At 40.7% G+C, this 14,044-nt stretch overlaps 1 protein-coding gene across 1 annotated transcript in view; it reads left to right on the top strand.

Moving 5' to 3' along the window:
- The window catches only part of ATP2C1 (ATPase secretory pathway Ca2+ transporting 1), an 85,249-nt gene that overhangs the window by 29,830 nt on the left and 41,375 nt on the right, over nucleotides 1-14,044 (top strand). The window contains exons 5-7 of the mRNA XM_018567113.1: nucleotides 1,629-1,664; nucleotides 4,090-4,151; nucleotides 5,641-5,749. Of these exons, the coding sequence (XP_018422615.1) occupies nucleotides 1,629-1,664; nucleotides 4,090-4,151; nucleotides 5,641-5,749 (207 nt within the window). The remainder of the gene's footprint in view (nucleotides 1-1,628; nucleotides 1,665-4,089; nucleotides 4,152-5,640; nucleotides 5,750-14,044) is intronic.

Raw genomic sequence — 14,044 nt, 5'->3', positions numbered from 1 at the left:
GGCAAAAAGGCTAGGGGCACCCGTGGATGAGGTTAACTATGGCAGTCCACATGCTTCTCTCAGCTAATCATAGATAAGTGTTCTTTGTTTTCCTTTGTCTAATGTTTTTTTTAAAATTTGACTTTTTTGCCTCTTTTCTAAACAATGTCAGATCTTTTATAAGCCTTCAGCAATCAGTTTTTTTGAGGACATGCCCAATTTGACGTGAAAACTTGCAGAAAACATTTTGTCCTCGAAGTGTTTAGAGTCTCCCTGAGCATGCCGTAATGACTGCTGTGGTTCCGGCCTTGGCATATTTATTAGCTATTCAGCTATGCAAGGAACTGTACTTCTGTGCCGTTTGTCAAACCACTTCACGATTGTTCAGCTGCTATTTCTGGACAGGCTAATGAATATTCAGGAATCAACATTTTCTTACACTTTGTTCTCTTACATTCAAATTATATTATCATGTGATTCATTTCAGCGTTAGGAGGCATGAAAGTGACAAAAAATGTTGGAAATGTATGTGTTTATTTTTTTGTGATGGAGTAATGATGGATTTTTTATTAAATTTGCATTATTTTAAGGTGCTCTTTGTACAGCTGTGTATTCAAGCATGCTGAAAATGCCTGGAGCAGAACCTGGTGGGACTGATGTCTGATATAGAACTCTGCTCAGAAGAGAGAGCTTATATTGCTAGAATTCGAAAAGACTGCTCCGTTTTATCAGCTTAATTAAAGGAAATTTAATGAGTTTCCTGTATAGTTGTATTAGAGTTTTGGGCAAACTGCTAATACAGGCAGTCCCCGAGTTACTTACATCCGACTCCTACTTACAAACAGAGGCTATTACTGTACAGCAGGGGTAGTTGTAATGCTACCGCGCACGTGCTGACGAGGAGTGCCCACCTTTTTTGGTCTGGTTCGTAGCACTGTACGTACATTACAGGAAGTTGGCTCTTGTTAGACATGCAGACAAGGGGTGCCCACCTCTTCCGGGTCACTGTGAGGTTTCAACTTTTGTCTGTATCCTCATTAGACAGATTTAATCTCACTTCCTGTCCTTGAGACAACAGGAAGTGAAAGGAACTCTACCCCTATGAAGGGACTTTCACTCCTGTAAGAGTGATCATGGGAAAAAGGTGTCTCTACTGAAGCTTTATCACCAATCCTTGTTTCCATGACAACCCAAAATTTTCAAAATCCAATTGTCACATGGACAGAAAGTGAGGTGAAATCTTCTGAACAGGGGCACACACACCGCAAAACAAACTTTACAGGGGGTAAACCCTTCACTATGCTATCCAACAACAAAATTGTCTGGAGTTGCACTTAAAAAGTTTACCTGTTCCAACTTACATAAAAGTTTAACTTAAGAACAAACCTACAGAACCTATCTTGTTCGTAGCCCGGGGACTGCCTGTAGTTGAATAGAGATCGCTGATGAAAAATCTGTATGCGTTTTAAGTGTTAAATAGGGTTTTGGCTTCTCTTCTGGTTTTAAAGTGGTAATCTGCTAAGATTAGACAAGTGGAGTTTATTCATTTCCAGCGTGTTACTGGAATTTCAGGTAAAGGTAATTAATCCTGCTACTGGCACAGATACTCAGAGCTTTATATAGCTTAACCTTCTATTGTGTTTTGGCAGGCAATACTTATTGTCGTCACAGTTGCCTTTGTTCAGGTAAGGTATCTTTTTCTACTGTATTTGTGCTATGAAAAAATTTGTTTTGTGCCTGAAAAATGACTGTTTTTATAATAATTACCTCTGCTGTCAGTGGAAACTTAAAGAAGAATTTCCGGTTTTCGAATAATTAACCCAGGCTGTGGGTGAGCAAATCTTCGTCTTTATTTGAGCCCCTAGACCAAAATGAGCAGCTAACCCTTGCGGTGCGGGGGGAGCCCCACTGTAAGGGTTAATTTGTCTAAAACCTGGAGTTCTTTAATATCATGCCCTGACTGCATTGGGGGGCTTTGCCACCATACAGTTAAAGTAGAACTAAAGCCAAAACATTTTTATGTTTTAGTTTTGTATAGGGTAAGGGAGGTTATAACTGCTGTCAGCTTTTAGCCATCTGTGTCCTATTGGAGATTTCCATTTCCGGTCTGATAGCCACAACAAAATGTGAGGAAATCCCTCCAAAGTGAGGTAAATTCCTAGTGGTCAGCAGGGTCACCAGAACTGGTGTCGCTATTGGAAAATGTTCCCTCTATTCCTGTTCTGATGACAACCCAACGTTTTTGGGATTTTCTTTTTTCACTTTCGGTGATGATGATCTCCAGGACAAATAGAGAAGGTGACTCTCTCAAACGGGGACATAGACAGCAATAAAAACCCAGGAGGTGTTCTAATCCTCTCTACTTTATCCTAAACGAAAACATTTTTCTTCAGTTTATTTTATTTTTTTAATTCCCAGCCAGTGGATGGCCCCTTTTCGGATATTCCTATTTCATTGTATTCCCTATTCTAAAATGCCTGTTAACAGGATTCAGTAGCTGGATCTTAATTGTCTCCCCTTCGGTCACATACAGTGTGCCTAAAAGAAAACACCCGACAGCTTCTGCTCTGCTCTCTCTTTAGAATACCGATGGAGTTGAAATTCATTGTCAAGGGGTGCAGCCTCATTAGATGTTTCTTCTGCCAAAATAAGTTGATTACGTGATATGTTAACACTACGATGTATTAACATGTATAAAAGTGTTGGCTTTCAGTCCAGATTCTTCATTGTGGCAGAAAGACAGTTGGCTCAGTAAAGGGTTTAGGAGCAATAATATCAGATTTTCAGAACCGGGGTCATTATTTATTAAAAGTGTAGATATTCTCAGTCAACTGTTAATTTTCATTCTGGAATTTGCTTAGGTCAACAGCTTTTTCACTTCATAAAGCAGCCATTATGAGCCTTGCTAATGGTGCTGAGCTTATCACTTGCTTCAGCCCTAAAAATGGCCAGGCCATTTTTCAGTATTCAGCGCTGCGGTACTTTGATTGACATTTGTTCCGTCATGCAACGCTGTGCTGAAACAAATGTCATACCATTTTTTGGGGACACATAGAGCTTTCTTTTGGTGGGATTTAATTACCACTGCAGTTTTTATTTTTTACTATATAACAAAAAAAGTACCCTACATTTTGGAAACATTCCCTATAAAATGTTATGAAACATTATCACCACAATTATTTGGTACAATATAAAAGACTGGTTCACGTCATGTAAATAGACACCAAACATGTCAAGCTTTAAAATTGTGCGCGCCTGCAAAATCGCAGAAAACGACCGCAACCAAAATTGGCCATAGGCGACGCTCTAAAAGTTTTTACAGCTCATCAGTTTAGTGTTATCGGTGATTGATGGTCCTAGAATTATTACTTTCACTCCGACGTTTGCGGCGATATGTAACATGTGCGACATAATGGGCGCAATCGTCGTTTTCATACATAGGATGTCACCTAGGGACCCCCCGAGAATCTGATGAAGCAGAGATCTGCTACATCAGCTTCTCTCCGGTGTTCCGCACTGGAGAGTGACACTGAATTTCCTGCATTCGGGGACAGGAAAAGAGATCAAAGGGAGATCGAGTAATTAACTCCTTTTGATGAACTGTTAGAGCGTCATCGCGCCGGTCCCAGCCGCACCGGCCACAGCGGATCACGGGACCGGCAGCGGCGTTGAGGAGACGGTGGGACAGAGGTAACCCACAGCTCCTGCAAGAGATCGGGCGTCTCTAGAGACGCCTGATCGATTGTATGTAAACAGCCATCGCTGGCTGTTTACATGCTCACACTCTTCCCTCATGTGTGCGCGCTGAGCACCGCACACGAGAGGGGGGAGGGGTAGGACGTCTTAAGACACCCTCCCACTCCTAGCAGACTCCTGTCCGGTCATTCACAAACGGCCATGGACAGGAGGTGGCTAAAGTTCTGAAATCTAGCCATTTCTATAAACGACAGTTGACCATAATGTGATTAGGAACGAGCCCCCAGCTGCAAATATGGTTATCATTTTTACTGTAAACATTCCTTATTTCCTAGGCATTTTCTTTGACTAGTAAATTTTGGTTTTGTTCATAAATATAACACTTTTTTTTAAAATACTTCTTTGCAATATTAGGAGTATCGCTCAGAGAAGTCTCTGGAAGAGCTAGGCAAACTAGTACCACCAGAATGTCACTGGTAAGCTTATTTTATTTTTTTTGAACACTGTGATATACTGTATGATTCTATTGCTGTGTTCTATCTTTGCTGGTTAAAGTGACACTAAACTCGGGAGTTAAAGTTTAAAACTGCATTCAAGTACCTTTAATTATTAACACAACTGTACCTGTGTATCACTCAGCTGTATCACTCAGCTGTAGATCCTCAAATCATCTCTGAATTCATGCTGACACTGTCCTTCCTTCTGGAGGGTGGCTACTTTTGTTCCCCATGATCCCTGTGTGTGTTATGAAGTAGCCACCGCTCCAAGCTCCCGTGATGGACTACAATTTCATGTTTAGTTTGTCTGTGAGGGCTCTCCTTTATCCAGGTCATGGTAATACCAAATTGAAAATGTGAGATTGTAGTCCATCACGGTTCCTGATCGATTGTATGTAAACAGCCATCGCTGGCTGTTTACATGCTCACACTCTTCCCTCATGTGTGCGCGCTGAGCACCGCACACGAGAGGGGGGAGGGGTAGGACGTCTTAAGACACCCTCCCACTCCTAGCAGACTCCTGTCCGGTCATTCACAAACGGCCATGGACAGGAGGTGGCTAAAGTTCTGAAATCTAGCCATTTCTATAAACGACAGTTGACCATAATGTGATTAGGAACGAGCCCCCAGCTGCAAATATGGTTATCATTTTTACTGTAAACATTCCTTATTTCCTAGGCATTTTCTTTGACTAGTAAATTTTGGTTTTGTTCATAAATATAACACTTTTTTTTAAAATACTTCTTTGCAATATTAGGAGTATCGCTCAGAGAAGTCTCTGGAAGAGCTAGGCAAACTAGTACCACCAGAATGTCACTGGTAAGCTTATTTTATTTTTTTTGAACACTGTGATATACTGTATGATTCTATTGCTGTGTTCTATCTTTGCTGGTTAAAGTGACACTAAACTCGGGAGTTAAAGTTTAAAACTGCATTCAAGTACCTTTAATTATTAACACAACTGTACCTGTGTATCACTCAGCTGTATCACTCAGCTGTAGATCCTCAAATCATCTCTGAATTCATGCTGACACTGTCCTTCCTTCTGGAGGGTGGCTACTTTTGTTCCCCATGATCCCTGTGTGTGTTATGAAGTAGCCACCGCTCCAAGCTCCCGTGATGGACTACAATTTCATGTTTAGTTTGTCTGTGAGGGCTCTCCTTTATCCAGGTCATGGTAATACCAAATTGAAAATGTGAGATTGTAGTCCATCACGGTAGTGAGCATGGAGTGGTGGCTACTTTACAACACACACAGGGACCATGGGGAACAAAAGTAGCCACCCTCCAGAAGAAAGGACAGTGTCGGCACCAATTCAGAGATGATTTGAGCATCTACAGCTGAGTGATATACACATAAGATACTTGAAGAATGCATTTTTAAGATTTTACTTCCGAGTTTAGTGTCACTTGAAGTGGTTGTAGCAAGGAGTTGGATACCTGAACAAATACATTTGTATTTTTCCAGTATAAGAGAAGGGAGACTGGAGCACACACTTGCCAGGGAATTGGTGCCCGGAGATACTGTCTGCTTGTCTGTTGGAGACAGAGTCCCTGCTGACCTGCGGCTATTTGAGGTAGGTTTTCTTTCAGGAAGGTAATGGGCTCCGTAATTGAAGAGCACTTTGTACCAAACCTGTTCATTGCATCAGAGAAAATTATTGAAGACATTCTGGTGTGATTTAGCAACTATTTCAGTGTAATGTAAAATGTATGCCTTAACTGTATAGAATTTCATAGAAGATTAATTATGAACTGATTGAAAGGTTTCATGTTTAAGTTCCTATGGTGATCGACAATACAGAAGGATGGGAATTCAGTATGCTGAATGTGGTTGTAGTGGTAGAGAAAGTAGGAACTTCAGCTGTTGCATATTTATCTCTAAATAGCATCAGCATGATTACATTGCCGGCTTCCTTTAAGTGCCTGTACCTACCTTTTTATAAAATTCAAGAGCATTTTGGGACTCTCTTCATTCAGGGCAAACTAATACGGAATTCTTCAATGCTTCAGAGAAAATCCAGGGCTGTCCCATACTTACACCCTGCAGGTCTTGGTTGGTTATTATAGGTGAGGCCTCCCTCACCAAGAGGGAGTTTTTGTCAGCAAAAGTCACAGTGTGTCTATTGGAGTAGCTCAAGTTTCAATGGATCTTTGGGCAATAGTGAAGATAATGAAAGATGGGTGTGGTTTGTGGAACCTGTTTTGCATTCAGTCTGTCAATTTAGATACATCATTGTAAGGCAATATGTAAAGAAGAGCTCAAAACACTTTCTAGTTGCAGGACAAAGTAGAACTTTATTTGAAAGCCATTACCAATTTTGTGACAGTTTCTGAATTTGGGAGTGCTGCTTATCTACCGCTTAGCTAATCCTTCAAATGGGGTTTAAGTTAGTGAGTGTATGCTGCATTCTTGCCTAACAGTGAAAGACATTACATGCTTGTAGGGCTGCAACTAACAAATATTTTCATAATCAATTTTAGTTTTTATATTTTTTATTCGAATAATAAAAAAATAAGTATTTTCTAGTTAAAGTATATAAATGGAGTGTCACAAAAAGAAAGTTTGCTTCAGAATAAAACTGCATGCACAATTTTTTGCAATCACACCGCACTGGAACACACGGCATTGTGGTACCACGCGTTCCAATGCAGGTGATTGCACTGTGTGCGGGAGTAGTGTTCGCATTCACGCAAGTCTATTTTTTAGACTCCTTTTTTTTTTACTTTATTGCTTTCACATGGTGGGGCTTAAAAGCCCATATGTGATAGCACATTGGAGATGACAGGTTCCCTTTAAGGTGTCAGCAGTCTATAAGACCACTAGGGTCACCTTTCCACTTCTAAGGAACTATTCAAGCACACATGGCCTGAATAACTTCGGCCAGTGAAAGTAAACACAGCAGGTGGTGAGTGTGTGCAATAGCCAGTTTGCTATTGGCTATTGCAACTTGAAATAACCAATAGCAGGCTGGCTTTTGCACACTCCCACTGCATGCTGCCAATCAGCAGAGAGGGAACTTAAAGAAGAAAGTTCTCCTTCAGGTCCTACTCTACTGATTGACAGCATTCAGTGGGGGGTGCAAAAGCCTGCTATTGGCTATTTCAAATATCAATAGCAAACTGGCTATTGCACACACCCACTGCCTCTGAGCCTCCCCGATCTGTCCCAGCAGCACCACACCTGACAGCCGGTCTGTGTCTTTTCCGCTGCCTCTGCCGATACAGGCGGGGGAGAGCAGTGCGGGATCAGAGGTGACAGACTGCAGCAGAGAGGAGAGCGGGGGGGGGGATATGCGGCTGAACTGAATCAACTCATTGTAATCAATTAATCATGATCAACTAATCGATAATGATTATTGACTTAATCGATTAGTTGTTGCAGCCCTAAATGCTTGTTAGATCGAGCGGCAACAGACTGCTTCTAAGTCGGGATGCACGAGTACCATTTTTGTTTTTTTGGGGGGGGGTTCGGTAGTTGCCGATACCTAGTATCGATGCTGTGCCCCCCCGATTATCATGAAGTCATGCAGCGGATCATGTCCTGTCACCCAACTTCCTGATTTGCCTCTGAAGCCGTTGTTCTAGCGAAAGAACCCTGGCTTGATTTGCCAAGGCTGTCTGGCTACCTGACCAATTAGGAAGCAGAGTGGTGAGACATGGGAACCAGCCTCCCAGCTTCCTGATTGGTTAGGAAGTCAGGCTGCCTAGCAACAAGTGAAGCCGCCTTCCTAGCAAATCGGGAAGCTGGGCTGCACGTCATGATCTGCCTTCCAGCTTCTTGATTGGTTAGGAAGCCAGGCTGCCTAGCAACAAGTGAAGCCGGCTTCCTAGCAAATTAGGTTGCTGGGCGGTACGTCATGACCTGCCTCCCAGCTTCCTGATTGACTGACTAGGATGTTGGCGTCGCTTCTTGCTAGGCAGCCTGACTTCCTAACCAATCAGGAAGCCGGGAGGCGGGTCATAACACCATGCTCCCTTGGCACTTGTGGTCAGAGGGAGATCTCCCTCTCACCAGAAGTTCCGGTACCGGCGGTAAGTATTGAAGCATTTGGGCGAGTACCAGTACTCTTTCAAATACCCGGTATCAGTAGAGATACTAGTATCAGTATCGGAGCATCCCTACTTCTAAGTTTAATTATTCTATCTGTAAACAATCCATGTAAACCATGGAATGACCAAATCGAGCAACATTTTTGGAAAATTAATGTAGAATTAATGTTTTTTGAGTGCATCCTATTGTTTCACAGTCAGTCATTTTATTAAGTAGCATTATTTAAAAATGGCATGTATTTCACCTTTTTTGTCTTTATGATTAACTTATGTGTCACTTTGTCAGTTTATTTTATTTACTTTTACCACTGTTAAGCAGTAGATGTAAAACACTGTTAATTATCTGTTTTTATGACTGCTTGTATACCTTTACAACTGTAAAGTGTTGCTGTACCTGCAGTCTGATAATTTTAAAGAAATCGTGCATCAGTGTTAAAGAAGAGTTGCAGTCTGTACCTTTTTTTTTTTTTTTTTTTTAAAACCCTAAGCTTTTTTTTTTTTTTTTATTATAAATTCTTTATCAGTTTTAAAGAAGAATTGCAGCCTGTACCTTTTTTTTTTTTTTTTTTTTAACAGCCTAAGCTGTTACTTGTTGTTTTATTGCAGTAATGTAAAATGAAAGTTATCTAAGATTATTTATGCCCTGGACCTTGTTTTTAAACATTATAAGGGCCTACGCTGCCACATATGTTATTGACTTATTGTAGTGATGTAAAATGAAGGCGATATAAGATTAATTATGCCACGGACCCATTCGTGATTATCGGCTATCTCACGTACCTGGTCTGTCTCACCTGATCTTTCAAGGCTCAGGTGACTACATGTTATAAAACCATAAAAGTCCTCAGTGACTTATTACAGGTCCGTGAGATCACAGATGAGTAACTAACAGACAATTAGTAGATAAAAAAAATACTATTGGCTATGACATGCTATACTCAAGTTCTCTGCAGACTTGTATGCGTAACAAATTTAACAAGATCGGTGGCATGTCTTGCTATAGTTAAAAGTAGGGATGCACCGAAATTTCGGCCGCCTAAACATTTTGGCCGAAATTGGCAAAAATGGTCATGGCGGTCGAAAATTCAGTGCGTCCCAGCTTCTCTCCGCCCCACTGGTGCCGGTCTGCGTGCCTTCCGATGCAGAGGCCAGCACCCAGCAGAGAGGAGAGAAGCTCTCAGGATGCCGAGTGGTGGGGGAGGAGAGCGCTGTCAGTGTTGCAAGAGGCTGAACTCTCATCCCTGCACCACCCTGCTCTGCCTCCTGTGACAGCCGATTCAGGATTGAGGGCGGAGTACAAACATTCAACCATCAGCTGATCGCTGAATGCTTGTAAACAACTGCACAAAGTGTGAAGCACAAAGTGTGAATTACTATGTACCAGTTATGAATGAATGGGATGTGATCTACATCACGATTGTGGACATAGTAACTCATACTATTTCCACAATTTATGAATGAACGGGAACACTCATTATGAGGCTTCCTGTCCATTCCGTGCTGGGGCTGCGGAAAAAGATTTAGGACTGAATCTCCTTTTTTTTTTTTTTTCTTTTTTAAAAATATATTTTAAAAGATAAATATCAGGGGTCTTTGTGGACTCCCTGATATTTCCCTAAAGCCCCCAGCAGTAAAGTAATAAAAATGAAAGAATTCAGAAATTAATTTTAAGAAGGTTGGGAAGAAAAATCATTTTCGGTTTCAGACTGACAATTTCTTAAATGTCAATTTCTGTCTCAAAATCCCATTTTGGTGCATCCGTAGTTAAAAGTAAGATTATAATTGTGTACAGGCTGATGTTCCATCTGCTAGAATTCAAAGTGGGGCTTGGATAATTCTGTTGGTAAAGTAGAAGAGGTCAGTTTATTGTTCGGAAGAAAATCAGTACTTGTCTGCTTCTGGTGTTGGCAAGAGAAAAAAAAAAGTACCTTTTAAAAACGATATGGATGCCCTAATTGTTGTATCTTTTACAAAATTCTCCATGCTGGATCCCTCTTCCATACTTTAATGCTTTACTGATAGATTTTTAGTGCTGTTTTTACGGAACTGATTTAAAGGGCAATGCTTCTGACAATAAAAACGCAGAACCTTGAGGACCCAGTTGGTGTCTCAGCTCCAAACCTTAAGTATACTTTATTGCAGTTAGCCACTTCGTCCTCTTACAAAGAGCTCCTTTTTAAGAAAATGCTATTCTTTTTATCCCAATATATGCTTTGGAGACCCCCAATGAAATGTCATTCTTATCTTCCTACCTGATGGGAAGAACTTTTGGAGGCTGCCGAAAATCTGTTGGGGATTGTTGGATTTACCAAGTATACACCTATTTGGTTCCAATCAGCTTCTCGCTGAGATGAACATGTTGTGGTGCTTTAGGAGACGGGAAAGTGATTTGTATACATGTGTTGTCCCACATCGGTACCACAGGGTTGTCGTAAGACTTTGCAACAACTTTGTTCCAATTCCGATAGGGATCAGATATAGTTTCACCAATATCTGTAACTTAGACACGCTTTTACAGTCACACCACCAGGCTTTGACTGTAACGAGTTCTTCAATCCCTTTGATCAATGTATTGGTTCAAACTGTTCTTACTAAAGGTCTCATCCATTTAGCATATTCTCTGTTGTTGAGCAAAATTTCCTTTGCTTTATAAACTAAAATGAGAAGTGGACCTTGGCTCTCGATGATGCATTGCATGATATTTTCCAGTCCATACAATTAATATCCCTGTTCCTCCACACAATTTAACACCACTTTTCATTCTATCATAACCTTAAGCTATTCTATAGATTTGCCCTATAAGCAGATTCTTGAAACAAATGTGTTCACCCAAATGGGAACCCCATACATCTTCTCTGGTGCTGTACAAAGTTGAGGAGATACTGGGACAGGGGAATTATGACTTTAAGTCCTTGATGTCATTCTAAACACTGACCCTTTTACCTATAGCCACAAGTGTTACCATACCTCCCTCCTTGATGAAAGCATCTCCCTGACAATGTCCACAATATTTTTTATTGCTAAAGGATGTTGCTATTACATGGATGTCAGAAGCTCCACCCTCTATAGAGGAATGGTTAACAGAATTGATACAGGTTTACCGTACCTACTTTCTGTACAGCACCAGGCAATCTGCAAATTTGATTTAATATGGCTCCAATGGCTGTAGATATTGGGCTTCAGTAACATTTGAAATGAAACAGTCTGGTTCCTTCTTTTCTGTGTCTGTATCTTGTTTAAACTTCTTCTAGTTTACAGGTAGTGTCCAGTATATTTTTCACAGTACACCACTTTTCTTCATATGCCAGTGTTATATGCGGGACTCTGGAAACCATCAGATTTTGAGCTGTAGATGTGTATTTTTGTACCTCGTGTCTTGTAACATTGATTGTTTGAATTTAATGCAACATTTAATAAAAACTGTATCACACCCAAAAATATTCTGAAACCTAGTGTCTAAATGTAATGCTTAATCTCAGCCTAACCCATAAGCATAACGCTTACCCTGAGGTCAACTGCTTAAAGGCCAAGTTGACTTTTGGTGAACACATGCAAAGTCTCTTCTGCCACAAAACTACTTTCAGGCATTTTTTTTCTTCAAGGGCCTAAAATACATTTCTGGGAAGAAATAATGTATTTAGGCCCCACCCCATGCAAACTAGATCTGTTGGCATCTGGTTTTTCAAGGGCTGCCAATGCAAGGATTTCTGAAAATGCATGGGTGTGAATGGGAGCATTGCGTTGTGCTGCCCTCCACAGGAAAAAACACTAGAGCAGGCTGTACTTTTTTTCACTGCAACACAATGGATTTGTGTCAACGAAAGGCAGAACCAATACCTTTTTTATATAGCTTAGAGTTGAGATTTAAAAACAAATAAATGCCAATGGACTATGAAAATGAAAGTCAATAAGTTACCTGATGTTGACTTGCGTTTTTGGTTCGATTCAGGTGTGCATGTACTTAAAAGGCACTTGCCAACCTTTCTGCTTTTGCAAAAGGATCTTTATTTCGAACACATGCACTTAAATCTGACAAAATGCTATAAGATCTCACCATCCCACCCAAATGTTGCCCAGATAGGTATCCAAGGTGTAAAATTTGAATCAAACAAACCTTTAAATTCTTACTAGTAAGTACTTGTATAATACAGGGGTGGAGAAATTAATATTTTAGTAGCCAGTCTGTCAAACCCAGGAGCCAGCTGCAATTTTTTAGGATCATTGTCCAGTCCTGGTGCAGTAACCAAACACAGTGATGGTTATCTCTGTTTTGACTAAATACATATCATCCGTATGGTATCATCATCGCGGTGGTTTTTGCTTCATAGCCCAGCTATTGCCAATGTAGGTTAAGGTTTCAACACTAAAATGTTAGCCTATTGAATTTGAGCATAATCACACCCTCTATATGTAGTATTAGAACTAGCTGAGCAGCAAATTGTTACTGTGCAGTAGATCAGACTTGCTTATCTATACTGTACAGCATTTTATTTGGAATTTTTTTGAAATTTCCCCTGAACAACTGTCATTACTGAAAACGTTAAAAGGTGCAATTTCCTAATACTTGTGAAAGGCATGGAATGTTAGCAGCCAGTTCTTAAAATGCAAGGCCGGAAAGGTTTCTTGAGAGGGAGGCTGGCAGCAGAAGTGGGAAATCAATTTATATGACAGCAATTTTTACAGAAACATTTAAGAAATATATTTTAAAACCTGACTAACCTTGAAGGTCGCTTCTTTGTTTTTAGGCCAGGGCAGTTTATGATTTAATAGGAGGGGAGAGTGTAGGTTTTAACGCTGATTTAGAAAGTACAATTTTATTATTATTATTTTTTTTACACAAACATGCTCCTTAGCCCTATATAACAGGGCACAGGAAACGCACATACCCGTATTAATACTCACACATGCAACTACAGGTACAGTTGTTAATATTCAGACCAGGGTATAGTTTTTCTATGAGCTACCATATCCTCCGCAGATACTTCTTGACCAACCATTGTTGGTGATCACCCAGATTTCTAGCCTGTGACATTGTTCCCCTAAGATGAGGTCAGCATTAGGGGTTGTCTTCACAGTCCTTAAAGTGATATCAAAGCCAAAATGTTTTTGAGCTATTTAAAATGCTGATTAAATCCCTTACAGTGGATGATGCTTCTTGATATTTCAACGTTTTTGCTTCCGGTAGAATCAGCTGGTCCCTTGATCACTGGCCTTGATATCCTGTTTTAGGGTTGCTTCTTTGACTTGCAGAGTCCTATGGAGCCACCCTTGTGTGCGTTTGTAAGCTGTGTGTGTCTCCAGAAACACACATACAGTCGGTGTACCCATCACACTCGGAACCACTGCTCCATGAGATAAGAAGTGGGGGCAGCAGGTGTCAACGGGTGGCTTCCGTCAAAGTATAAGTAAAAGATGGACACCGGCACTCTAAAGCAAATCCAGTACGTCTATTTATTCACGTACTTGTTGCAAATGCAAAACACAAGATACGTGTTTTGCATTTGCAACAAGTACGTGAATAAATAGACGTACTGGATTTGCTTTAGAGTGCCGGTGTCCATCTTTAACTTCCAGAAACACACAGGCACAGCAAATCAAGCTACTACTACTTTAAACTTGCATGCTCAGCTGGTGTGATTGTGCATGTTTATACCACAACAATTCTGCAGGACAATTTATTTAGCAGTAGGATGGTCTGGTTGCTGTGCTATGTCTATGGCTACCTTAAAGGCTACGTTTTCCTATTGGACCATTTGTCATATTACACCCATATCCAAGGTGTAGCATGGAACATAGTCACATTGGCACCGTCTTCACCC

The sequence above is a fragment of the Nanorana parkeri genome, unplaced genomic scaffold, assembly GCF_000935625.1.
Source record: "Nanorana parkeri isolate BGI_ZX_2015 unplaced genomic scaffold, ASM93562v1 scaffold1008, whole genome shotgun sequence".
NCBI classification, from domain to species: Eukaryota; Metazoa; Chordata; class Amphibia; order Anura; family Dicroglossidae; genus Nanorana; species Nanorana parkeri.
The sequence above is the reverse complement of the archived record's forward strand: the minus strand, read 5'-3'. Positions and strand labels throughout refer to the sequence as shown.